Source organism: Microcaecilia unicolor, chromosome 4 (assembly GCF_901765095.1).
Source record: "Microcaecilia unicolor chromosome 4, aMicUni1.1, whole genome shotgun sequence".
In the NCBI taxonomy this organism is placed as follows: Eukaryota; Metazoa; Chordata; class Amphibia; order Gymnophiona; family Siphonopidae; genus Microcaecilia; species Microcaecilia unicolor.
In genome coordinates, this window is record NC_044034.1 from 102,337,811 (window position 1) to 102,364,267 (window position 26,457).

Sequence of the window (26,457 nt, forward strand, 5' to 3'; positions counted from 1 at the left end):
TTTCAAAGGTCCCTCAGGGTCAGCCCACTGGGCGGAAATAAGCTCTTGGATGGAGTCATGCAAAGGAAAGGCTCAAGCAGGCTTTTTGGTACTAGCCATCCTAGGATTCACAGAGGAGGCCGTGCCACTGTCAGGCTCTTCAATAGAAAGGACCTGTAGGGCATCTGAAATAAGCGCTGGCAGCTCATCACGGTGGAAAATCTTCACCGCAGAGGGATCATCCAGATCCTGTGGTAATTCTGCACCTGACTCTGGCTCCTCAGACCACGAAGGCCTGCCAGAACTCTCCGAATCCTCACAGCACGACCACGGGGGGAAAAAAGGAGGTGCATCACAATCTGAAGGGGAATTAGCCCTTCTACACTTTTCTTTATGCCAATTATCAGGGAAAATAGCCTCAGCGGGCAGTCCCAAGCCAGAATCCACCGGGGGGGGGGGGGGGGGGACAATAGAAGGGGCCTCAGACGACCCTTGAGGGAAAGCTCTTTTCAGCATGTATGCTTTATGCAATAACAACACAAAATCAGGGGAGGAAAACTCGCCCTGGACACCCAGATCCCGTCCAGAGCTAGCCACTCCCTGAATAGCCTCAATTCGAGGTCCCCCCCCCCCCCGGGCTCAGGGCTCTCTGTCTCCATGGAGGCCGCGCCATGCGGAGAATTCAAAATGGCATCCGCTGCCAGCTCTGAGCAGGAAGAATCATCGCTCGCCATGCTCGGGCCGGCTCTTACACCTGTACAGCACGATTTACAGAGCCCCACTGCTGATTTGCGCTTGCCACACTGGGAACAGCGCTTTACATTCTCTGCAGCCATCGCCAAAAAAGGCGGGAAAATTCAAAATGGCGGTTTCGCGCCAAAAACGCCCCAATCGCGGGCCCACCCCAGAGGAGTTAGAAAACACTCTTAACCTCACCGGACCGAGTATCACAGCTCCGGTCCCATAGAAGAATCAAAGGAAAACCTCTGTTCCATTTTTTTTTTTTTAACGCTGTGAGGAAAGCAGAGGTAATAAGAACTCCGGAGGCTCAGATGAGTGGGAAAGGCAAACCAATGTGCTTGCATCCACTGAGTGGGAAAGGACAGGGAAAAGCAAGCTAATATGTCCACATCCAAGGGGGCATGGGTAAGGCAGGGAAAGGGCTAACCTATGTGCCTTCAAAGTGAAGCTGCTATAGCCTCTAACACCCCGGCTAACAGCTGACAAGCCAGGAGCCACCCCCAGGCAGATTTTTGATGGAGCTCGAAGAAGCTGCAGCCACCCTGCTTGGGGAGATAGAGAATACTGAAGAGGCAGTGGAGCTGGCTGGCCATGAGGCACTGTGAAAAGTTGAGTGCTCTCTATCTCCCCCTGCTGGTTGATGGACACAACCCATACGTAATGGCATCATCTGCTTGATGACAAGGAAGAGAATGGCATCAGATGTTCATAAGTAAGATTTAGTAGGAGGCAAGGTAAGGATATAAAAGGGATTAGGACTAAAGAATTTAATAATAAACTTGTATTTCACCTTTTCAATTTGATGGCACATACAAGATGGATCATATAACTAGTATACAGTATATATAAAATAATTAATCTTTTAGCATCAAAGAATTAAAAACATACAACAAAATTACAGTCAAAAACAAAAGATGTCCTGGAGCAATTTTCTAACACCTGATCCCAGAGAATGAACAAAACCTTACAAAAACAAAAAGCAAAATCATTAAGAGCCTTACGTTATGCGGACATTACATGCTCCTCCCCCCTCCACCCCACATTTTCTATCAATGAGAATCTTCCAAACCTGAATCTGTTCTGGACAAGCTGCAGAGGTGAACATGACAAAGGGGCCCTTTTCAATTTCAGCTCCCCCTTCCATTAATCTAATATCACAGTTTGTCTACATCTTTTTTAGGAAGGTAGCTAGGACCTAGTATAGAAAAGGTTGAAAAACAAAAACTTGGAGCACTACTGATCACACTGTTTTGTGTGTTTTAGGATAAGATATATAGCATTACCTTTAATTTCTTCTACCATAAGTTTATCACATATTTGTTTCTCATAAGTTTCTATGTGATCCAAAGACTCTTGAAACAGATCTGCCTCTCTCATCACTTGGTTTTGGTACAGTATCAGTTCACTGTATTCATAGTCTATTTTATTAGGAGGCACCTAGAACAAGAATAAAGCTGTAATATCATGTAAATTAGCAGTAAAATTTTATACAGTCAAGTTTAAAGCTACAGTATGTTATGTGCATTTCTCTGCAGAATAGAGATGCACATTTCTCTGCAGAATGGAGATGCAGCAACTTAAAACATTCCCATATCTACATATTTCATCTCCCAGAATGACAGCCTTAATCACAGGCCAGATCTACTGAAATGGCATCAAGTTCTTGCAAGTTTTTCTTTATATACCAAACCACTTGGAAAATTTAAAGTTGTGTTCTATGAAAATAGTTTTCATCTATGCAAAAAATGGTTTTCCTAATGTAAATTCTGTGTCTTAAGGAGTACTACCACAAATTTGTGGGAACTTTACCTATGGCTTCATTTCTCCTTGGAATTTATAAGGAAGATATTCATATTTAAAAGACCAAGTAACACAGACTTACTTTCTTCCATTCTACATTTTAGGCTACATTACTGGCTATGAATGGACACAACTAAATAAAAGGCTATAATGATATCAAGTTTATTAAAATTTACTACCATGCCTTCCAGAAACCATCAAGGCAGTTTACAATCTATAAAAGTGGGGGAGAAGAGAAAAAGAAATCAATGCAATAACTCAAGACGTGATACAATAGGAAAGGAAGGATACAGCTACAATCTAGACAGGAGCGAGAGTAGGATAGAACAGTAGGGAAATTCTACATTGTCAACCTGTCAGAACTGCAATTTTAAAAGAGTGAATTTTAAGATCTGCTTTGAACATAGCCATTGAAGATTGCAATCTAAGCGAGCTGGGAAGGGCATTCCATAATTGAGGGACTTGTAAAGAAAAAGTAGCTTCCCTAATATGTTAATGAACAATAATGCGATAATTTGGAACAATAAACTGGTTTTGTTGAGCGGACCTAAGTGATTTGGTCAGACAGTAGGAAATAAGAAGCTTGGAAAGGTAAAGTGCTCATGCGATGATCTTGAAGACTAATAGTAGGATTTTGTAAATAATTCTGTGCGACATAGGTAGCCAATGTGCGTTTTTTAGATGAGGGGTAATGTGATCTTATCTCCTAATCTTTGTAATGAGTCAAATTGCTGTATTTTGAATGATTTCCAATAGAAGTGAATCTTTAGTTCTAATTCCTGTGTAAAGAGAGTTGCAGTAATCCAGTTGTGTTACGACTAGTGAGTGGATTAATATGTTCCGTGAGGAAGACTAGGTTAACTATTCTATGGATCGGATTAGACGCAGTTTGAATTACTTTGGAAATCTGTGGATGAAAGGACAGTTCTAAATAAAACTCCTAGGATACATATTGCTTCTACTTGCAGACAGTATCTAGAATCCTGAAAGAACTACAGGTGTAGACAAGGGGGCAAGTGGGTTAGCAGAAAAAGTGCTTGTTCTGTTGGTTTATGGCTGTTTTGTTTTCTCTTTTTGGCCTCATTTTTTTTTTCACTTTAGCATAAGTAGCTTAAGACATTTACTTTTCTTTAAACCCATCTTCCTTATGTCAACACAGCAAAACCCAAGTTAGTTTCATAATGATGAAACCTGAGAAGCAGGAGAAGCTTTAAACATCCTAATATCCATGTGTAAGAAAAAAAAAAGCCCAAACCTTCTGGGAAACTTCCAGCCAATCCTGGCATTTACATTTCCATCTGTAAACTTTTCAGATATTTATTCTACGCTGACAATATGAAGTCCAATGGAAGAAATGTCAAAGTGCTTGCAGATAGAAAACCAGAACTGGCTCAAAATAATCCAAATGGAAAGAGTACAATGGTAAGCTATGTGGTATCTCCAAAAAAAAAATTAAAAAACAGATAAAGAAACTTTTTTTTTGGGGGGGGGGGGGGGGGAGAGGCCGGGAACTGGGTGAGAATGTGAAAACTTTGGCAGTAGTTTTGCTGTGGACGGTTTATTCTTAATGGCATTCTGTATTGTATGGTTTTCTGATCCCATTACGTTGTTTTGTATGACTTAATAAAAATATATTTAAAAAAACAGGTTAAGAAAGGAAATTATGTAAGCATGATTAATGTTGCTGCTATACATGGATAAAATATTTATAACTATAAAACTACAGTCTATTTCAAAAAGTAAGAATGCAAGAGGAAATATCTTTAACTTTTTTTTTTTTAAACACTAAACTCTTCACCACCAGATTTTTTTTTAAAGTGCCTCTGCTAAAACACTAAGGGGGTCTTTTACTAAGCCATGGTAGCATTTTTAGTTTGTGGTAGAAATCAGCTGGCATTATATTTCTATACCGTGAGCTAAAAACGCTACTACAGCTTAGTAAAAGACCCTCTAAGGGGTCCTATGCACTAAGGTCATTTATACTGCAGCAGTAAAAATCCCTATTTTCAATTCTTTTCCATTAACGGCTACATGCTACTGTTGACTATGAACTAAATTCAAAAGTAAGGGAAGGAACCCTAAAATTAAGTTCAAATATACACAAACCTTGTACAGACCTTTTGTGAAGAGATGGATTAGGCTCTCGACAATTTTTGACTGTTGGACCCTGAAGCAGGCAACAAAACATTGACCACTGTAGGTCCTTTATTTTGAGGAGTGCAAGGAAGACCGGTTTAAGTTAAGTACTCTTCTTCGAAGACTGCTTTATAGTTTCACAGCAGGAGTTTTTTTGTGCCAATGATGAAGCAGCCCTGCTCTTGTTGCTTATTGCACTTGTGAACTTCTTGAGGCTTTTTCCTCCTTGTAAATCAGACTGTACAAGAGAACTCTTGCCATATATTTGTGTATACATGCTACTGTTGCCATTTTTAACATTACCACCAAGGAAGCATTTACCACCACCAATTTTGTAGGCGTTAACGGCTCCTACAATATATACCTATGCACTAACCAGTTAGTGCACATTAATGTAGATGTGCTATTTAGCACAGGAACGCCCAACTTTCTACCCCTAACAAGCCCCCTAAAAAAAAAAAAAAAAAAAAAATTAGCTCACGGTTAGCACGCACTCATAGTAAAATAAAACATGGAATGCTTTAGCACATCCCATGTTAGGCCATTTTTGCTACATTAGGTGTACATAAGCGCCTAACCCAGCTTAGTAAAAGGGCCTCTATGTTCCACAGTATTTTAAGCAACCTGAGATGTCCCCAGCTTCTTAACCCACCTCTTCACATTACTGAAGGGCAACAGTAACATTCTTCTGACCTCATTCCACAAAATCTATAAACCTTATGTCAGGTTTTCAAGGCAGAAACTAGGTTCGAGAGCCCTCGGACCACTGCCGAGGAGCGGCAGTGGCAGGCAAAACCACCCCACACCAGAGACAAGGCAGAACTCTGACAGAAACAGCAAGACTTCATCTGCACTTGACCACCGTCCCTCAGGAGTTGAGCCCCTGGGTGCAGGTGGCTGGCAGGACTTACCGGACAAGGCAGAACTCTGACAGAAACAGCTAGATTTCACCTGCACTTGACTGCCATTCCTCAGGAGTTGAGCCCCTGGGTGCAAGCAGCCGGCAGGACTTACCAGACAGGGCAGGAACTGGATACCAACTGGGCTGAACAGGGACTGAGGGTCAGAGGGGTAAGGAATATACATGGGCAGCAAGGCAGGAAACTGGCTAGGACTCACAGACAGACAATATTACACAAGGCAGGAAATGGACAAGCTAAAGGACAGGAACTGAAAGCTGCCAAGCAGCCACTGAAACAGGGTACAAATACTGACAGACAAGAGTCAGGACTGAAAGCTGCAAAGCAGCCACTAAGCAAGAGCCACAGACAAACAGAAACTAGACCAGGAATACAAACCAGAAACAAGACTAAGAAATAAGCAATAAACCTAAGCTAAACTACACACAGACTATCTAGAACCAGACAAGAAACCAGACTAGGCAGAAGTGCAACAAAGCACCAATAAACCAGGGACCTTAGACGATGCAAAGGCAAACACAGAAGTTTCCAGGTGATTAATAAAGCCCATCAGCTCCTGAAGTTCAGATGCAGGAATCACAAGGCAGCTACGGGTGCTGTTCAGGCACAAACAAGAGGAGCAAGTCTGGCAGCCCGGAAGATCTAGACCGGACTGGGCTGAAGTCTGGAACAGGTGACAGTTCATAGCAGCCACTGGTTCTGGCCACCAGAGGGCAAGGCGAGCACAGACAAGGAAACAGTCACCATCGTGACACCTTAACGAAGTCCAAGGGAGACCAACAAGTGAAGAACACATCACACAGCCAGCAGATGTCGAAAGCAACATTGCAGATACATTCTCAACAAACAGCAACTCATACAGCCTAAAAAACTAAGGACTAGGGATGATGCAATAAAGAAGTAATAGTAAATTAAAAATAAATTGGAGAAAATATTTCTTCACTCAATGTATAACTAAACTGAAATTTGTTGCTTGAGAATGTGGTAAAAGCAGTTAGCTTACAGGATTAAAAAAAAGATCTGGACAAGTTCCTAAAAGAAAAGCCCATAAGCCATTTAAGATCGACTTAGGGAAATCCACTACTTATTTGTGGCATAAGCAGCATAAGATCTATTTTACCTGAAATAGAACCAATTCCAAAATGACTAGCATAGACATACACAACACAAACAGAGCTAGCTATAACAATACAATTTAATAGTTACTTACCTGTAGAAGGTGTTCTCTAAGGGTAGCAGGACATAAAGCCTCACATATAGGTGATGTCATCCAATAGAACCCTGCATAGGAATGTTCTCCAGCCCTGAACACAGAGCTTTTTAGCTTCCTTGATCACGCGTGGTTAGAGTGTGAACCCACTAGGGACAGAAAAAGTGAGTATAATACGCAAACCATTTTGGTTGTACCACAAAAGGTGGTATAATCAAATGCTTGACCCCTTACTCCTTTGCCTCTTCCCGCCTGCTGCTGTTGCACAGGACCTCATCGGTGCATTACAAGTTTAGTACAATACAACTCTTCAGGGAGTTGAGGGATTCTGTCCTGCTGTCCTTACACCACCAGGGACAAGCAGGACTGAGAAATCCTCACACAGACACCTAGCTAAATGCTGCCTTCAACAGAAAAAAAAGGGAATAATTTCACTATTCAACAGGCAGAGACAAATATTTTTAGTAGCAAAAATTCTTGGTTATTTTTATTTTTTAATATATTTGAAGGCAACCTGAAAATGAATGAAATGGGACGAGGGGGGGGGATGGATTCTAAACATCAAATAGATTCAGAAGACTCTGACCAAACCTACTGTCATGTCACGAATCTTGTAGACCACCAGTCTTCACTAATTTTTTAAGTCCGGGCCACCATGGATTACAGTGAGCTGAAGGAGAGCTGCCAAATATCTTCCCATGTGACGCTGCAACATTGCTAACCAGTATCTGTTAATGACATCTACACCATCAGACTGCACTCAAACTTTTCAAGAAGGTGGCCATTTCCAAATGCATTCTCTTCATCTACTGAGAAATGCCTTCTTCAAGTATACAGATGTCTCTTCCCATCTACTCTCCATTTCTGTCAAGAGCATGGGTAGAGAGGCAAAGAATAACAGGGAAAAAAGTCAGAATGACGAGGCCTTGCATTGAAAAACATTGCTCTGGACAGTAATACAAGTTGAATACGTGGAAAGAAGTCCATGTTGTAGCCCTGCAAATCTCTTCTATGAAGGCCCAACTTAAGTGTGCCACTGACAGCACCACAGCCAGTGGTCCACCCAGCAGAGGTGAATATCTGTGTAGCAGGCCAGGATCCCCAAGCCCCATCAGTAAAGACCTCTTTGCCAGAACCTCTGGCCCATCTGAACAATGCGGCAGTCAGTGGCTACACTCCCAGCCACTCAGTTCATATGCAAGAGCTAAGCATGTGCAGCAATGCCACTCATCAGCAGCAGGGAAAACAGCCATTGACTACCATGGTATTCAGATGGCCTGAGGGTTCCAGGTGAAGAGCATGGGGATTCCAACCAAACAAGGCATTCATTTTTAATGTTTGGTGGGTAGTCAGTGAGCAGGAAAAGGGAGAGAAAATGTGTGACCTCACCCAATCCACCCCTGGGTCCACCTAGAATTGCCTTCTGGCTACACCACTGGCGATATCTCTACCCTTAAGAGTCATGACATGATTTTCCTGTGTCAGGACTGCCTGGGTATAAGTGAAGGAAATGCAGTCTGCTAGACAAGTGGAAAGCGCATTTTTGCTGACAGTAGCCCCATCCTGTTAGTGTCAAAAAATCTGGGTGGACTTTCTATAGGCTTTAGTCTGCTCCAGATAGAACACTAAGACTCTCTTCACAATCCAAAGTGTGCAGTACACTCATCTTTGTGAGCATAAGATTATGGAAAAAAAAAGACTGGTTAAGATGTAATTCCGACACTATCTTGGGAAGGAACTTTGTATGAGTATGCAGAACCACTGTTTTTGAAAAACTTAGTGTAAGGTGATCAGTCGCTAAAGATATAAGCTTACTAACTCTACAAGCTAAAGTACTAACTGCCACCAAATAAGACCTTCCAGATCAGGTAATTCAAGTGGCGGGTATCCAATTCATAAGGAGGCTTCATTAACTGGGTTAAAATGACATTGAGGTCCCATGACATTTCAAGTGACTTGATGGGGGGGAGGGGTTTTCAACAGAAGCAAGCCCTGCACAAAACCAACAACTACAGGCTGTATAAAGATGGGTCACCTTCCACATAAGTTCCAACTGCACTAAGGATATGAAGATGGGAAATGTTTTGTCTAATTATCAACCAATTTCCATCTTGCCTACTTTAGCTAAGGTGCTAGAACAAGCAGAGTACAACCAGCTAAATGATTTTCTTCATATGTATTCTGTTAGATTCATTCCAATATGACTTTTTCTAAAGTCCACAGCACAAAGGCATTGCTAGCTACCACCGTAGATTAAATGAGACTGGGTTTGGACAAGCATACTAATTTTTTGATACACTGGATCATAAGCCTATTGCAGTGGCTACATGCTTATGGCCTTACGGGGGTTGTTCTACAATGATTTGAGACTTTTCCACAGAACCAGGTGCACACGGGGAATGCAGTTTCTACTTCACATCCTTTGAACACAGGGGTACCACAAGGATCATTGTTGTCCGCAATTTTGTTTAACATCTATTTAAGGCCTTTGTGTGCATTATTGAAATTCTTGGGTGTTTTTTTTCCCCATTGCTGGATCCCATCTTCATGTGGCCCCTGAATTGAAAGTTATTTTTCAAGCCGTTCTTACATAAGTACTGCCACGCTGGGACAGACCAAAGGTCCATCAAGCCCAGCATCCTGTTTCCAACAGCAGCCAATCCAGGTCACAAATACCTGGCAAGATTCCAAAAAAAGTACAAAACATTTTATGCTGCTTATCCCAGAAATATTTTCCCCAAATCCAATTTAATAATGGTCTATGGACTTTTCCTTTAGGAAGCCGTCCAAACCTTTTTTAAACTCTGCTAAGTTAACCGCCTGTACATTTTCAGGCAACAAATTCCAGAGTTGAATTACACATTTAGTGAAGAAATATTTTCTCCGATTCATTTTAAATTTACTACTTTGTAGCTTCATCGCATGCCCCCTAGTCCTAGTATTTTTGGAAAGTGTACACAGATGCTTCACATCTACCCATTCCTCGCCACTCATTATTTTATAGACCTCTATCATATCTCCCCTCAGCTGTCTTTTCTCCAAGCTGAAGAGCCCCAGTCGCTTTAGCCTTTGCTCATAGGGAAGTCGTCCCATCCCCTTTATCATTTTTGTCTCCCTTCTCTGCACCTTTTCTAATTCCACTATATCTTTTTTGAGATGCGGTGAACAGAATTGAACACAATATTCGAGGTGCAGTCGCATCATGGAGCGATACAAAGGCATTATAACGGCCTCATTTTTGTTTTCCATTCCTTTCCTAATAATGCCTAACATTCTATTTGCATTCTTAGCCGTCACAGCACACTGAGCAGAAGGTTTCAATGTATCAAAGACGACACCTCGATCCCTTTTCTTGGTCAGTGACTCCTAACATGGAACCTTGGCATGACGTAGCTATAATTCGGGTTCCTCTTTCTCACATGCATCACTTTGCACTTGTTCACATTAAACGTCCTCTGCCTTTTAGACACCCAGTCTTCCAGTCTCATAAGGTCCTCTTGTAATTTTTCACAATCCTCCCACGATTTAACAACTTTGAATAATTTTGAGTCGTCAACAAATTACCTCACTAGTTACCCCCCATCTCTATACCATTTATAAATGTTAAAAAGTAGCGGTCTCAGCACAGACCGCTGGGGAACCCCACTAACTACTCTTCTTCATTGAGAATACTGACCATTTAACCCTACTCTTTGTTTTCTATCTCTTAACCAGTTTTTAATCCACAATAGAACACTACCTCCTATCCCATGACTTTCCAATTTCCTCTAGAGTCTTTCATAAGGTACTTTGTTGAATGCCTTCTGAAAATCCAAATAGACTATCAACTGGCTCACCTTTATCCACATGTTTGTTCACCCCTTCAAAGAAATGTAGTAGATTGGTGAGGCCAGATTTCCCTTCACTAAATCCATGTTGGCTTTGTCTCATTAATCCATGCTTTTGAATATGCTCTGTAATTTTGTTCTTTATACCCTGTTTCCCCGAAAGTAAGACATCCCCTGAAAATAAGACCTACAGTGGGGGAAATAAGTATTTGATCCCTTGCTGATTTTGTAAGTTTGCCCACTGACAAAGACATGAGCAGCCCATAATTGAAGGGTAGGTTATTGGTAACAGTGAGAGATAGCACATCACAAATAAATTCATATACTTTCCACAATGTGATTTTCCGGATTTAATTTGTGATGTGCTATCTCTCACTGTTACCAATAACCTACCCTTCAATTATGGGCTGCTCATGTCTTTGTCAGTGGGCAAACTTACAAAATCAGCAAGGGATCAAATACTTATTTCCCCCACTGTAATAGAGGTTTTCCTGAATTGGTAGATATAAGGCCTCCCTCGAAAGTAAGACCTAGCAAATTTTTGTTTGAAAGCAGGGCCTCTGAGAGCCGGACAAGGCCGCCCCCTCCCCACCCTTGGTCGCCGGGCCCCCCCTCCAACCACCCTCCGTCGTTCCCGGAACTAACCTTAAACGCCTCCTTTCACCTTCGCAGCAAGCAGCAGCAGGGCAGACCTCTCCTTCCTTCTGTGCCCCGCCCTTGCGGACGTTACGTCAGGCGAGGGCGGGACACGGAAGGAAGGAGTGGCCTGCCCTGCTGCTGCTTGCTGCGAAGGTGAAAGGAGGCATTTAAGGTTAGTTCCGGGAGCGACGGAGGGTGGGCGGGCCAACCCCGATCCAACCCCGATGTTTCCCCGAAAAATAAGACAGCCCCTGAAAATAAGACCTAGCGCATTTTTGGGGGCAAAAATTAATATAAGACAGGGTCTTATTTTCGGGGAAACACAGTAATAGTCTCTACATTTTGCCTGGCACCGACTTAAGACTCACCGGTCTATAATTTCTCGGATCTCCTCTGGAACCTTTTTTAAAAATTGGTGTTACATTGACCACCCTCCAATCTTCCGGTACCACGCTCGATTTTAAGGATAAATTGCATACTACTAACAATAGTTGCGCAAGTTTATTTTCCAGTTCTATCAGTACTCTGGGATGAATACCATCCGGTCCAGGAGATTTACTACTCTTCAGTTTGTAGAACTGCCCCATTACATCCTCTAGATCGATAGAGATTTCATTCAGTTTCTCCGACTCGTCAGCTTTGAATACCATTTCTGGCACCAGTATCTCTCCCAAATCCTCCTCAGTGAAGACCGAAGCAAAGAATTCATTTAATCTCTCCACTATAGCTTTGTCTTCTCCAATTGCCCCTTTTACCCCTCAGTCATCTAGCAATCCAACCGATTCTTTTTCCAGCTTCTTGCTTTTAATATACCTAAAAAAATTTTACTCTGTGTTTTTGCCTCCAACACAATCTTTTTTTCAAAGTCCCTCTTTGCCTTTCTTATCCGTGCTTTGCATTTGACTTGACATTCCTTATGCTCTGTCTTATTATTTTCAGTTGGTTCCTTCTTGCATTTTCTGAAGGATTTTCTTTTAGCTCCAACAGCTTCCTTCACCATGCCGGCTATCGTTTGGTCTTCCGTCCTCCTTTTTTAATACGCGGAATATATTTGGCCTGGGCTTCCAGGATGGTATTTTATTAACAGCATCCACGGCTGATGTAAATTTTTGACCCTCGAAGCCGCTCCTCTTTTTTTTCACCGTTCTTCTCATTTTATCATAGACTCCTTATTTAAACTTAAACTGTAACGTATTGGATTTCCTGTGCATACTTACTTCAAAGCTAATATCAAATCTGATCTTATGATTAATGTTATCAAGCGGCCCCAGCACCATTACCTCCCGCACCAGATCATGTGCTCCACTAAGGACTAAGTCTAACATTTTTCCTTCTCTCGTCGGCTCCTGTACCAGCTGCTCCATAAAGCAGTCTTGATTGTTAAGATTAAAACGGAATATGAAAAGGAAAAAAAACACCTAAAATTATGTATGTTGTGTCAGATTCGGTATTGCAAATGCAGATACTATTTTGCTGTTAGAGTAAAACATTTAGGTTTTCTGACTGATTCAGGATTACTTTTAGATTGCAAGTTCAAATGTTAATTTGACATGTATATTTTAAATTGCAAATGTCAAGTTGAAGTCTTACAATGGTCAGATTTTGAACATATACAAGCGATGTCATTGGGTAGTATAGATTATTGCAGTGCAATTTATTTGGTGTTATCAGCTACTTGCATGCACTCAATTCAGGTTGCTCAGAATTTAGCTGTAAGGCTATTGTTTGGCCTATCGAGGTCTAAACATATTACAGGGTATTTAAAGAAATTGAAATGGCTGCCTGTAATTTAAAGTATAAATTGTTAGTGAAGATTCACTGTGCTGAGAACAATCATGCTTTGTTTTATTTAAAGAATGTTGTGAAGAAATATGTGCCAACATGTTCATTGTCATCAACAGACTGTAACCTGGTGGTCCTCACCCTATGAATCCATCAAACACTACAGACAGGTGAGTTATTCTATATCATACACAATCTCGCATTCAGATGTTTTAACCAGTTTTACACTTAATTACTTTAACCAGCATTTTGTTTTTATTTTCTCTGGGTTTGGTGCCAAGGTGTTTTTTGGCAAAGGCATCCTGTGTCTGCTTTTACAGTGCTTTACATAAGTACATAAGTAATGCCACACTGGGAAAAGACCAAGGGTCCATTGAGCCCAGCATCCTATCCACGACAGCGGCCAATCCAGGCCAAGGGCACCTGGCAAGCTTCCCAAACATACAAACATTCTATACATGTTGTTCCTGGAATTGTGGATTTTTCCAGAGTCCATTTAGTAGCGGTTTATGGACTTGTCCTTTAGGAAACTGTCTAACCCCTCTTTAAACTCTGCCAAGCTAACCGCCTTCACCACGTTCTCCGGCAACGAATTCCAGAATAATTACGCGTTGGGTGAAGAAAATGTTTCTCCGATTTGTTTTAAATTTACTACACTGTAGTTTCATCGCATGCCCCCTAGTCCTAGTATTTTTGGAAAGCGTGAACAGATGCTTCACAACCACCTGTTCCACTCCACTCATTATTTTATATACCTCTATCGTGTCTCCCCTCAGCCGTCTCTTCTCCAAGCTGAACCTAGCCTCCTTAGTCTTTCTTCATAGGGAAGTTGTCCCATCCCCGCTATCATTTTAGTTGCCCTTCGCTGCACCTTTTCCAGTTCCACTATATCTTTCTTGAGATGCGGCGACCAGAATTGAACACAATACTCAAGGTGCAGTCGCACCATGGAGCGATACAACGGCATTAAATGTCATCTGCCATCTAGCCGCCCAGTCCACCAGTCTCGTAAGGTCCTTCTGTAATTTTTCACAATCCTGTCGCGAGTTAACGACTTTGAATAACTTTGTGTCATCAGCAAATTTAATTACCTCGCTAGTTACTCCCATCTCTAAATCATTTATAAATATATTAAAAAGCAGCGGTCCTAGCACAGACCCCTGAGGAACCCCACTAACGACCCTTTCTCCATTGTGAATACTGCCCATTTAACACCACTCTATGTTTCCTATCCTTCAACCAGTTTTTAATCCACAATAGGACTTTTCCTCCTATCCCATGACCCTCCAATTTCCTCTGTAGCCTTTCATGAGGTACCTTGTCAAATGCCTTTTGAAAATCCAGATACACAATATCAACCGGCTCCCCTTTGTCCACATGTTTGTTTACTCCTTCAAAGAATTGAAGTAAATTGGTCAGGCAAGATTTCCCCACACAAAAGCCGTGCTGACTTAGTCTCAGTAATCCATGTCCTTGGATGTGCTCTGTAATTTTGTTTTTAATAATAGCCTCTACCATTTTCCTCGGCACCGATGTCAGACTCACCGGTCTATAATTTCCCGGATCTCCCCTGGAACCTTTTTTAAAAATGGTTGTTACATTGGCCACCCTCCAATCTTCTAGTACCACGCACGATTTTAAGGATAAATTGCATATCACTAGCAGTAGCTCCGCAAGCTCATTTTTCAGTTCTATCAGTACTCTAGGATGAATACCATCCGGTCCAGGAGATTTGCTACTCTTCAGTTTGCTGAACTGCCCCATTACGTCCTCCAGGTTTACCGTGAAGTCAGTAAGTTTCTCCGACTCGTCCGCTTGAAATATCATTTCCGACACCGGTATCCCACCCAAATCTTCCTCGGTGAAGACTGAAGCAAAGAATTCATTCAATCTCTCCGCTACGTCTTTGTCTTCCCTGATCGCCCCTTTTACCCCTCGGTCATCCAGCGGCCCAACCGATTCTTTTGCCAGCTTCCTGCTGTTAATATACCGAAAAAAATTTTACTATGTTTTTTTGCCTCTAATGCTATCTTTTTTTCGTAATCCCTCTTGGCCTTCTTTATCTGCGCCTTGCATTTGCTTTGACACTCCTTATGCTGCTTCTTGTTATTTTCAGATGGTTCCTTCTTCCATTTTCTGAAGGCATTTCTTTTAGCCCTAATAGCTTCCTTCACCTCACTTTTCAACCAGGCCGGCTGTCTTTTGGAGTTCCGTCTTTCTTTTCTAATTAGTGGAATATGTTTGGCCTGGGCCTCCAGGATGGTATCTTTGAACAGCGTCCATGCCTGTTGTACAGCTTTAGTGCCTCTGATATTCATTTTTATTTTTTTTTTTAACAAAAATGATGTTCTAATGTTTACAAGTGCCCATCCTTCTTGGCTTGTTTGGGGGGGGGTTTTTTTTCAGATTTACTGGGCTGTGGTAGTGTTTTGCACCAGGTTTCCCTGTTTCTTACCTTTGCTTGGCAAGGTAGGCTGTGCTTTCCTTTATCAGTTTTCAACAAGCTAAAGTTTTTTTTAAGGTGTCCTTTTACTCCTTTGTTGAATTTGTTTTAAAGCCTATGGTGCTTTTATGATTATGTTCCTTGGTCTGTTCATGCAACCAATTAATTTTATAAGTGTTTTATGATTTGAATCCCTGCCATATGCAGTTTTATTAATATACAGAGTTTTATTTTTTTGACACTGTTCTTTGACCATTTCTTATAGTTGTACTATTATACTGATTTTAATTTCATTTTTATATCTTCCTTTTGTATGTACATTTTTTATTTTATATTTGATTCAGATTACATTTTTTTGTCTTATTAATATAGTTGCACTGTGACCCCAGAAGCAGGTGGTTTTACCACAAAACACAGACCATATCAGGTCCAGTTACTGGTGCTTTGAATAAAGGACTCTGACTTCATCCCATTGGCTGGTTGTAGAGGATGCCACAAAACACACTTGCATTGGACTTTGGTCCTCACCATACAGCATTTTCAATTGGAGCTGACAAGATATAGTGCCCTGTCTGTTATAGGCCATGTGGAGTGGAACAGATTGCCATTGCAGCTGAAAAATGAGTAAAGGTTGCAAGACAGCTGAAAGAGTACTTGCTATGTCTGGCCTATTATACCTCCATTCAAAGAACATTGCTTGGACATCCGTGCTTTGACTGCTGGAATCAATTTATGGAGTTTTGAATTGGACTATATTTTGTTTAAGCATGTGCTGTTGTCATGTGTTTGTGATTTGAGGTTTTTATATATGTTCCGTTGTATTCCGCTCTGGAAAAGGGCGGACTGGAAGTAATAAATTCTAATTCTATCTTAACAGAATTGGTCTTGAGACCTGAATCAGAGATGCAAAAGTATTCAAGCAGTTTTTGTGGTGGACAAAAAAGGATCTAGGGCCTTTCCATCACACCAGACAGCAACCTTCTTCCACTTAAAACTATATGATCTTCTAGTAGAATCTCTTCTAGCAGCCAGCAAGTGCTAGCATCCAAGTTACGAGGGCTAGTAGCTTGATTTTGAGGTGCAACAATGTCCCCTGTTCGTGACTGATCAAAGCTAGAAAACAATCCAGTCTCAGACTTCTGATAAAGAGATCTAACAGAAGTGGGAATCAGACTTGCCTGGGTCAACAGGGGGCTATGAAAATAATTGTCCCCTGATCTTGCCTGAGCTTCAGAAGAGTCCTGCTAGGAGGAAACAGAATATACAAATACAGAAAACCTCCTTCCCAATAAGGGAGAAAGGTATCTACCTTGCATATGGAAAAAGATCTCTCTAACTCATCTGTTTGACTGCCAGGATCTTGCCCTTGCCTGCCAGATGTGGCCATGAGAGACATTCCGTGAGAAGCAGCCCATTTCCACATTCTGACAATCTCCCAACACAGGAGATATGACCCCAGTCGTCCCTATGCTGCACACTGTGTCACTTAAGTACACACCTATGAAGAGCTGGTAGGATGCTATAAAGGATGTGAGCATAGTATTATGAAAAAAAAAAATCCTCTCTAAGAGACTCCAAATATCTGAGCCTCCTTCTCAGGGGTCACCAAGGAGTAAGCCTTGGAGTTTTTGGATATTTTCAAAGTGGATTCAACCACCATGGAATGGTGAGGAAGCTGCTACTTCTCAATTTGGGAGCCTTCTGGACTCTGTATATAGGTTGATCTTTTTGACAACTAGAAATAGAAGAGAATTCCCGCATTCTCATCTGAACCTCTCAAGATTCTTGAACGAGCACTGTCCTTGCCTTCTTGGGTAGATCAAGAAATTGGAGTATATCAAATGTTTCTTTCCTGTAGTCCTCCATCTCTAACTTAAATGGGATGGCATCCACCATTTTTCTCTTAAAAACCAATGACTAAGAGGTGGGGGACCTAGGCCTCTCATGAGATGGGGAGGTATCTGAAGGGAGACCAGGAGCAGTGCTCAGAATCAGACATTAAAATACTCCACCATGTAAGGCCTTGACTGTGGTCCTTAAGAAGCTGATTCCCGATGTACCAGTGAAGCTTCTCCACTGAAAGACTGGAAATAGATACCGGTACAGCGGAAATTGGTTTATTCATCCTTGATATACCGCCTTTCAGGCTAAAATCAAAGTGGCTTATAATCTCGATATGATAGTTTATAAAGGAAGAAAAGAACTACAATGTAATGATAGGGCAGAAGAGGAAGGAAAAAATTAAAAATTACACACAGTAGAAAAGCAGTGCCTCAGCCTGGCCATCTCGGCTAAATTAGATATTTCCAGGGAAGGCTACACAAAATAAATGCACCTTCAAAGATGTCTGAAATCAGAGACAGGAATGCTTCACTAAGTTTTGCAGGGAAAGAATTCCAAAGCGAAGATGCAGTAAAGCTGAATGTCTGGTAGATTCTAGATATGAACAATGAACAGAAGGGATGGAAAACTGGGTACTCGTAGAGGGGAAGAGGGTGTGAGCAGCACAGTATGGGACAAGGAGAGGGAAAAGCTATGAGTTAAAGTCAAACAATATACTAGATCCTGAAAGGAACTGGAAGCCAGTGATATTGCTTCAAAAGAGAAGTAATATGGTCATAGAGGTGTGTGTGAATAAAACGACAAACACAGGTGTTCTGAACCAATTGAAATTATTTCAAAAGGGAGGCTAGAAGAGCAAAATAAATGCTACAGTAATCCAATCTGGAAGATACAAGAGCATAAACAACTGTGGCACAAGATTTAACATTGAGGTATGGACACAATGAACGAATGGTGCGTAGTGAAAGGAAGCACGATCTGGCAACAGAGGAAACTTGAGAACGGAATGAACAATTTGCATCTAAAATGACACCTAAATATTTCAGGGACTCTACCAATTATAGCAGGGCACCCTGGAGGGTAGGAGAAACAGGAGAATAAGAGTGACCAGAGATCCAGAGGGTTAGGGATTTGGAGAGAGATTAAGCACCAAGGGATCTGAAGTAATCCATCGAATGATTGAATCCAAACAAGACTACAGAAGAGAGATCTGGTACGCAGGGATTAAGAGTTGATAGTAGAAGAATGTCAACTGCATAAATTTAACAGGGATATTAGATTCTTGATTGGAGGGTAGCCAATGGGATGAGAAAACAAGACTACAGAACGGAGATATCTGGTACGTAGGAACTGATACTAGAAGAATGTCATCTGCATAAATGTAGCAGTGATATTAGATTCTTCATTGGAGGGTAGTCAGTGGGCCGAGAAAGATATTAAAAAGGCAATAGCACTAAGCTCTGGGGAACCACACAGGGGAAAAAGAGTGTTGGGGGGGGGGGGGAGCTGATTCTGAAGATAGGGTAACAGTACAAGTGTGCTCACATAGAAAAAGAGGTAAACCAACCAAGGACAGTAGCAGAGATACCAAGAGATGAGGAATTGTGAGAGAAGAAGAGAATGACTGACAAGATCAAAGGCCACAGAGCCTGACCAACCCCGCTGAATATGGAGGGAGCCACCAGCCGGCTGGACGCCAGCCCGAGGCAGTGGGGTGAAGAGAAGAGCGGGGAGTGCCGCTGCAGAGTCAGGGAGCGTGACTGCACAGCCGGAGAGGGTGGCGAGAGGAGCAACTGCCGGCAGTGCTCGTAAGGCTCGTCCGAGCGGTGCCACACTGCCAACGCCATCCATCGTGAAGGGACTGGCACGTTGGCCACTCGGGGAAAGGGCTCGGATCTCTATGCCCCAGGGCACACTACTGAGCACCAGACCATGAGTAAACCGCAGAGGATCACTCAGCGAGTGAAAAGTGGCACACCAACCAGACTGGGGGTCTGCTGGATGTCCCAGGGATCGCCCCAGGGTGATGCAGCACAGATTGGAAACACAGAACTAGGAGTACTAAGGCTCCCAGGGCAATGAGGATGGGAAGCATTTAGCTGTTAAGAAACAGATTAACGGAGGACCCTGACTAATTGACTCATCACTGAAACCTGATCCAGCACCAGTCTCAACAGCAGGAAGGGCTAGCTAAAATGACACACAAGACTAGAATAACAGACCCACCCCAAAGAGCAAAAGCCTTATCAATGGGCAAGGAGAGTGGAAGCAATTAGTTGCTAGATGACAAATTAAAGGAAAACCATCACTGCCGATCTCTACAGTTCAAAGGCAAGCCGAAAAACACACAAGACCAGAACACCAGATTCCATCCCAAAGAACTATATCTTATCACGCATCCTCATCAAACACGGTCTACTAGTAGCCATAGTGAATCAAACCAAAATGAATACCTTCAAACTACTCCTAGTAATTTATTCCTTATCACTGATCCACCTTACACTAACCACCCCACTTGCAGAAAGCAACATCATACCCATATTACTAAATCATCAAAGACTAACCAGATACACCCCACCTCATCAAACTGATACCCTAAACAATGGAAAAATACCAACATGTGGTCAACCACAACAAAAGGGAAAGAAAGGTCATAAACTCACACTAACAAAGAAACGACAACTAACAAAAATCCACACAACACCAAACACAGAAGACCCATACCAAACAATCCAAGTGGGCTATATCAACGCCAGATCCGTTGTAAACAACAACATTAACAGATTGGATACTGTCAGAAAACCTTGACCTACTTTTCATCACCGAAACCTGGATCCATGATCAAAAGCACCCTATAATACTAGACCTATGCCCTCCAGGATACAAAATCATCCACTGGACCAGAAAGGAAAAGAGAGGCGGAGGCATTTAGCACTAATCTGCCGTTCCCACTTTACCGCTGAAACCACTGCTGAGTCCATAACACCTCAACTTGAAACTGCCTCAATCAGAATCCACAACAAAACTCTACGCGATCAACTGAACTGTGCCCTGTTTTATAGACCACCAGGTAATTGAAACGAAGCCCAGAGTAACTTCATGGACTTCATTCAAGCACCTGTGTTACCAACTCCAATATACTAGTACTAGGAGACACTAACCTGCACCTAGAAGACCCAAACTCTACTAACGCACAAGAATGCAAGGAATTCCTCCACCTATGGGATCTTAACTGGCCACATATGCAAGCAACCCATGTCAAAGGGCACACACTCGATCTCTTCGCACACAAATTGTCAACAGACCAGAACCTAATAATAACAGACATCAAATAGACAGAAACACAGTGGACCGATTACTACAAGCTAAACTTACCCGTAAACTGGCGGAAGAAGGGTTCTTACCGTATACAAGAACTCACAACCTACAACACAAGAGGTCAAGTAGACACGGAAACATTTTGGCAACAGATATACAATAACAACTGGACAGCACAAACCGACTCCATTTACTACCTCATAGAATGGGATAAAAGATGCAAAAGTATACTAGACGAAATAGCACCCTCACGAACACGAACCTCATGTAGACATAACACAATACCATGGTTCAACGATGAACTGAAAAAGTTAAAAACACAATCCCGGAGAATTGCAGAAAAGGGTCTCGACAGGATAAAGCCTGGAGCTCAGCCACACGACTCGCCGAGGTTATGGCCACCAAAAGTCGCATCCTTCTCCGAAGCTCACCTCAGCGGCTCGAAGGGCGAATACTGGAGCGCCTTCAACACTAGCCCCAGGTTCCAAGTCGGACATGGTAGTCGCACTGGCGGGCGAAGCCGGAGCGCCCCTCTTAGAAATCGGGAAACGTCCAGATGAGCGGCCAGGGAAAGGCCAGAGACCTTCCCTCGAAAGCATGCCAATGCTGCCACTTGCACTCGCAGGGAATTGTAGGCCAAGCCTTTTTGTAAACCATCCTGCAAAAACTCCAGTATCAGCGAGACTGTAACCCTCGTGGGTGTGATCGCCTTTGAAACACACCACACCTCAAACTGGCACCAGATCTGAGCATAAGCAATGGAAGTGGACCGCTTGCGGGCCTGCAAGAGATCAGAGATGACTTTGTTAGAATAGCCTTTGTCTCTCAATTGCGCCCTCTCAATAGCCATGCCGTAAGACCAAAGCGGCAGGGATCATCCATGGTCACCGGGCCCTGCATCAACAGGTTCAGTACCAGAGGCAAAGGAAGAGGAGCCTCCACCACCATCCACTGGAGGTCCGCGTACCACGGCCGCCTGGGCCAATCCGGGGCAATGAGAATCGCCACTCCTTGATGCAGCCGAATTCGCAGGAGGACTCGCCCTATCCAGGGCAACGGAGGAAACACATACAGGAGGCCCGGAGGCCAGGGTTGAGCCAAGGCATCCAACCCCACCGAGCGAGGATCTCTCCGTCTGCTGAAAAAGCACGGGACTTTGGCATTTGCGCTTGACACCATTAGATCCGCTACGGGCATTCCCCATTTGGCACAGATCTGAAGAACACTTCATCTGCCAGTTCCCACTCCGCTGGGTCGATTTGATGCCTGCTGAGAAAATCGGCCTGCACATTGCTCTGACCTGCTATGTGAGCTGCTGACAGAAGCTGATGTAGCTCGGCCCAGTGGCAAATCTGAGCGGCCTCCACGGCCAGTGCTCTGCACTGAGTGCCGCCCTGTCGATTTATGTAGGCCACAGCTGTTGTGTTGTCTGACAGAACTCTGACAGCCAGCCCCTCCAGAGTCTTGTGAAAGGCCAGAAGAGCCTGGAATATCACTCTTAGTTCCAAGCGATTGATGGACCACCCCGATTCCGCGGGTGTCCACAGGCCCTGGGCATAGCTTCCCTTGCAATGTGCTCCCCAGCCGACCAGGCTGGCATCTGTTATCACCAGGCACCAAGAGAGAAGCACCAGCAGCATTCCTCGCCGCAGCATGCTGTCGGAGAGCCACCACTCCATACTGAGCCAGGCCACAGGGAGCCACGTGAGTCTGCGTTGATAATCCTGGAACATAGGAGACCATCGTTGAAACAGGGCAATCTGCAGAGGTCTCAAGTGCGCTCTCGCCCATGGCACTACCTCCAAAATGGCAGTCATCGACCCCAGCAGCTGGACCAAGTCCCAAGCTCGCGGGCGAGGCATCCGCAGGAGCAGACGGACCTGATTCTGAAGCTTGCACTGCCTTTGGTCGGAGAGAAAGACAAACGCCAAGGCCATGTTGAACCAGACCCCCAAATATCCGAGAGATTGAGAGGGGGTCAGGTGACTTTTGGGTATATTGACGACCCAGCCCAGAGACTACAGTACTGAGACCACTCTCGTCCGCCGAATCCGCTCTGATGAACCAGTCGAGGTACGGGTGAACCTGTATACCCTGTCGCCTGAGAAAAGCAGCTACTACCACCATAACCTTGGAAAAGGTGCGGGGAGCTGTGGTGAGGCCAAAAGGCAAGGCCCGAAACTGGAAATGTTTTCCCAACAAAGCAAACCGGAGAAACCGTTCATGCGGGGGCCAAATAGGAACATGCAAGCAAGCTTCTTTTAGGTCCAGAGACGTGAGAAATTCTCCTGGCTGTACAGCCGCAATGAGGGAGCGCAGGGTTTCCACGAGAAAATGTCGCACTCTTAGAGCCTCGTTGACTGACCTTAAGTTGAGGATTGGTCGGAAAGACCCGCCTTTTCGAGGCACCACAAAGTAAATAGAGTAGCAACCGCAGCCGCATTCAGCAGGAGGCACAAGGTGCAACAAGACTTGTAAGGTCTCCTCTACCGCTGCCCATTTGACAGCAGTACCGCATCAGGACTCCAAAAACATGTCTCTCACCAGGGCGCTGATTCCAATCGGTAACCTTCTCAGGTCCAGGTCTCAGGTCCAGGACCCACTGATCGGAGATAATCTTGGTCCATTCCTTGAGAAAGAGGAATCGAGGAATGGACCGGCGCCCCGTCATTGAGGAGGCCGCCCCTGAACTCCAGGCCAGGAACCGGCCGCTGCAAAACGCTTGTCCGTGCGAAAGGAGTTCCTCTGCTGAAAACGGGCACGTTGAGAAACCGTAGCAGAGTGCCCCGGGTTATACCTGCAAGGTTCACGGAAGCGAGGTCTGGAAGAGGAGGGCCAAACAGAACACTTGACCGGCAGCCTCGGCCTATCCTCGGGTAAGCGCTGGGGTTTAGGGTCCCCCAGGTCTTTCACAATCTTCTCCAGCTCCTCTCCAAATAACAGGTGGCCCCGAAAGGGAAGCTTCACCAGCCTGTGCTTAGAGGCCATGTAAGCTGCCCAATGCCGTAGCCATAGGAGGCGGCGCCCCTCTGAAGGGACACCACCTTGTAGTGGTGGAGGGGCTTCTGTGTTTCAATGACTCAGAGCGCTATGCTGAAGGGTTACCCATATCAGACAGGCCTCTGAGGAGAAACCAGACAAAGAGTGTCCCAAACTGGGAGAGTGGTAAGATGGTAACCTGAAGTTCGTATGCCCAGTGGCCCAGCTGCCCTCTGAAGTTTTGTCTTCTTTATGTAAATTCCCTCTCTGCAATTGCACTTTCCTTAACTGAGAGGATGGGAACAACCGGCGGTCAGCCGCTGATGGCCAGTGTTTTGTCTCCTGAGCAGCAAGTGCGGGACCGCTGCGCGTCAAACTGCCCACAGATGAAAGGGTTGGCGAGTCCTTTGATTAGCGCCGGTGAAGGAACGTCAACGCTCTTGGACCTGGAAAAACAACTCCGTCGCTCCCGAATTATTCAACCACCATGTCCAAAGGAGTGGAGGAGTGAGTTAGAGGCATATGCTGAAACGGAGGACGTTTACAGCAGAACCCGAATCGGCGGAACCACTCCTAAACACCTCAAGAGAAATCACCTTGGAGTTTTTGGCTTCCGTGGAGGTTACATTGAATGCCATCTGGAAGGCGCTTCGGGACCTGACGGCGGTAGTAAATAACTTTGTTTCAGATATAATCTTATTGGAGAGTTACATGGACAATTTGACTGAACCATTTGAGAGTGAAAAATTGATATAATAAATGAAGTTCTACATAAGCTAGAAGTGGTTATGATCCTGAAAATGATAATGGACCAGAAACTTTGAATAAGGTGAATGTTATTGTGGATGATTAATGTCGAGATTATTGTTTTTCCCCAGAGTTCCAGGTATGACTCCTAAAGTTTTCCTCAGAAATATTTCCTTAATTATTACTTCGAAAGGAGTGAAGCCTGTGAAAACTGGGATTGCTTTAATCAGTGGGATTTGAATTAGAGACTTAAGTATATGTATTGTTAAATAATTTCTGGTTTTTAAAAGAGAGAGAATGTAATCAGATGTATTATTTCTAACTAAAATCTGGACAATAAGTATGTTCTCAATGAAATGAATTGACACCGTATTTGGTCTTGAAGAAGCCAACCAGATGATCAATGTGGAATAATGAATTAGATAATATCTGGGGATAATCAGGTTAATACCATGTTTTCTTTTTTCTGTTTACTGTTTAATTGATATCCTTGTCTTATCTCACTCTCCCTATTTTTCTTCACTTTGTGGTCTAAGAAAGCAAAAGATTGTATATAATGCATATATTTATAGTTGGGATTGTTTTTTTCTTATCTTGTATTAATGTGCAGTCATCTCTTTATTACTGTTTGCAAGTGACCCTTGTAAAATGAAAAATTATAAATAAACGATTTAAAAAAAAAAAAAAAAGGAGGCGGCGGGCTGCAACCACCACAGACATCTTAGCGGAAGCTCTGACCAGATCATAGAGGGTGTCAGCCAAAAATGACAGGGCCGACTCCATCCGCGGTGCAACCTCCGCACCATCCACAGGCTGTTCCACTGCCTGTTGTAACCAAGAAAGGCAGGCCTGGGCAGCACAGGAACTGCATATAGATGCCCTTAAGGCAAGGCCCGCGATTTCAAATGACCGTTTCAACGTGGATTCAAGCCGCCAGTCCTATATGTCTTTCAGGGCAACCCCTCCCTCTACTGGGAGGGTGGTCCTCTTAGTAACCGCCGTGAACAAGGCATCCATTTTAGGCATCCCCAAAGAGGCCAAGTGCTCCTCACTTAGAGGGTAAAGCTGACCCATAGCCCTGGCCACTTTCAAAGGCCCTTCAGGTTCAGACCATTGAGCTGAAATAAGCTCTTGAATGGAGTCATGCACAGGAAAGGCTCGAGCAGACTTCTTAGTACTTGCCATCCTCGGATTACCAGAGGAGGCCTTGCCCTTGGCAGGATCATCAATCGAGAGGGCCTGCAAGGCGTCCGAAATGAGCACTGGCAGCTCATCGTGGTGGAAAATCCGAACCGCATTGGGATCATCCAGATCCAGTGGCAAACCAGCACTTTCCTCTGGCTCTTCAGACCAAGAGGCCCTGCCAGAACCCTCAGAATCCACACCGCCCGAACACGGGGAGGAAAAGGGAAGTGCGCCCCTCTCTGACGGGGAATTTACTCGTGTTTTGCGTCCTTCCAACGCTCGGGGGAATCAGCCAGCCCCGGGCCATCAACACCCAGGGGAGAAACCAGGTAGCAGCGCAGTGTCAGACACGTGCAGCAGAGCTCTTTTCAGCATGAAAGCTTTATGCATTAAAAGCACAAACTCCGGGGAGAAATACTTACCCTGACCCTCCGTCTCTGAATCAGTACAAACGGGAACAGGAGCTCCTCTGGTAGCCTCTAACCGAGGCGTCCCCCGGCACTCAGACTCCTCTGCAACAGCGAGGGTCGAGGCGTGCGGCACTTCCAAAATGGTGCCCACTGCCAGCTCCATTGAGCGAGAACATTGCTCGCCATGCTCGTACCAGCTCTAGCGTCTAAAGAGCACGTCTTACAGAGCCCCGCTGCTGATCTACGTTTACCACAATGGGAGCAGCGTTTAACTGCTTCAACAGCCATCGTCTGACCGGACGGAATTATATAAGTAAAATAGCGGCTTCGCGCCGAAACTTACCCCGATCGGAACGGCATCTGCGGGACCTCCCCGGAGGAGCTGGGCACCACTCTCACCTCAAAAGATCGAGTCAAACGAGCTCCAGTCTAGCTGCACGTGGAAAATAGCCTCAGAATAGCCACGCAGAGCCAATGTGTATTCCTTTTTTTATTTTTT

General features: G+C 44.0%; 1 protein-coding gene across 2 annotated transcripts in view; it reads right to left on the bottom strand.

The window, feature by feature from the left end:
* The window catches only part of NAA16 (N(alpha)-acetyltransferase 16, NatA auxiliary subunit), a 444,477-nt gene that overhangs the window by 266,964 nt on the left and 151,056 nt on the right, over positions 1-26,457 (bottom strand). For both annotated transcript variants that reach the window (XM_030200546.1, XM_030200547.1), the window contains exon 6: positions 2,004-2,157. In XM_030200546.1, the coding sequence (XP_030056406.1) occupies positions 2,004-2,157 (154 nt within the window). The remainder of the gene's footprint in view (positions 1-2,003; positions 2,158-26,457) is intronic.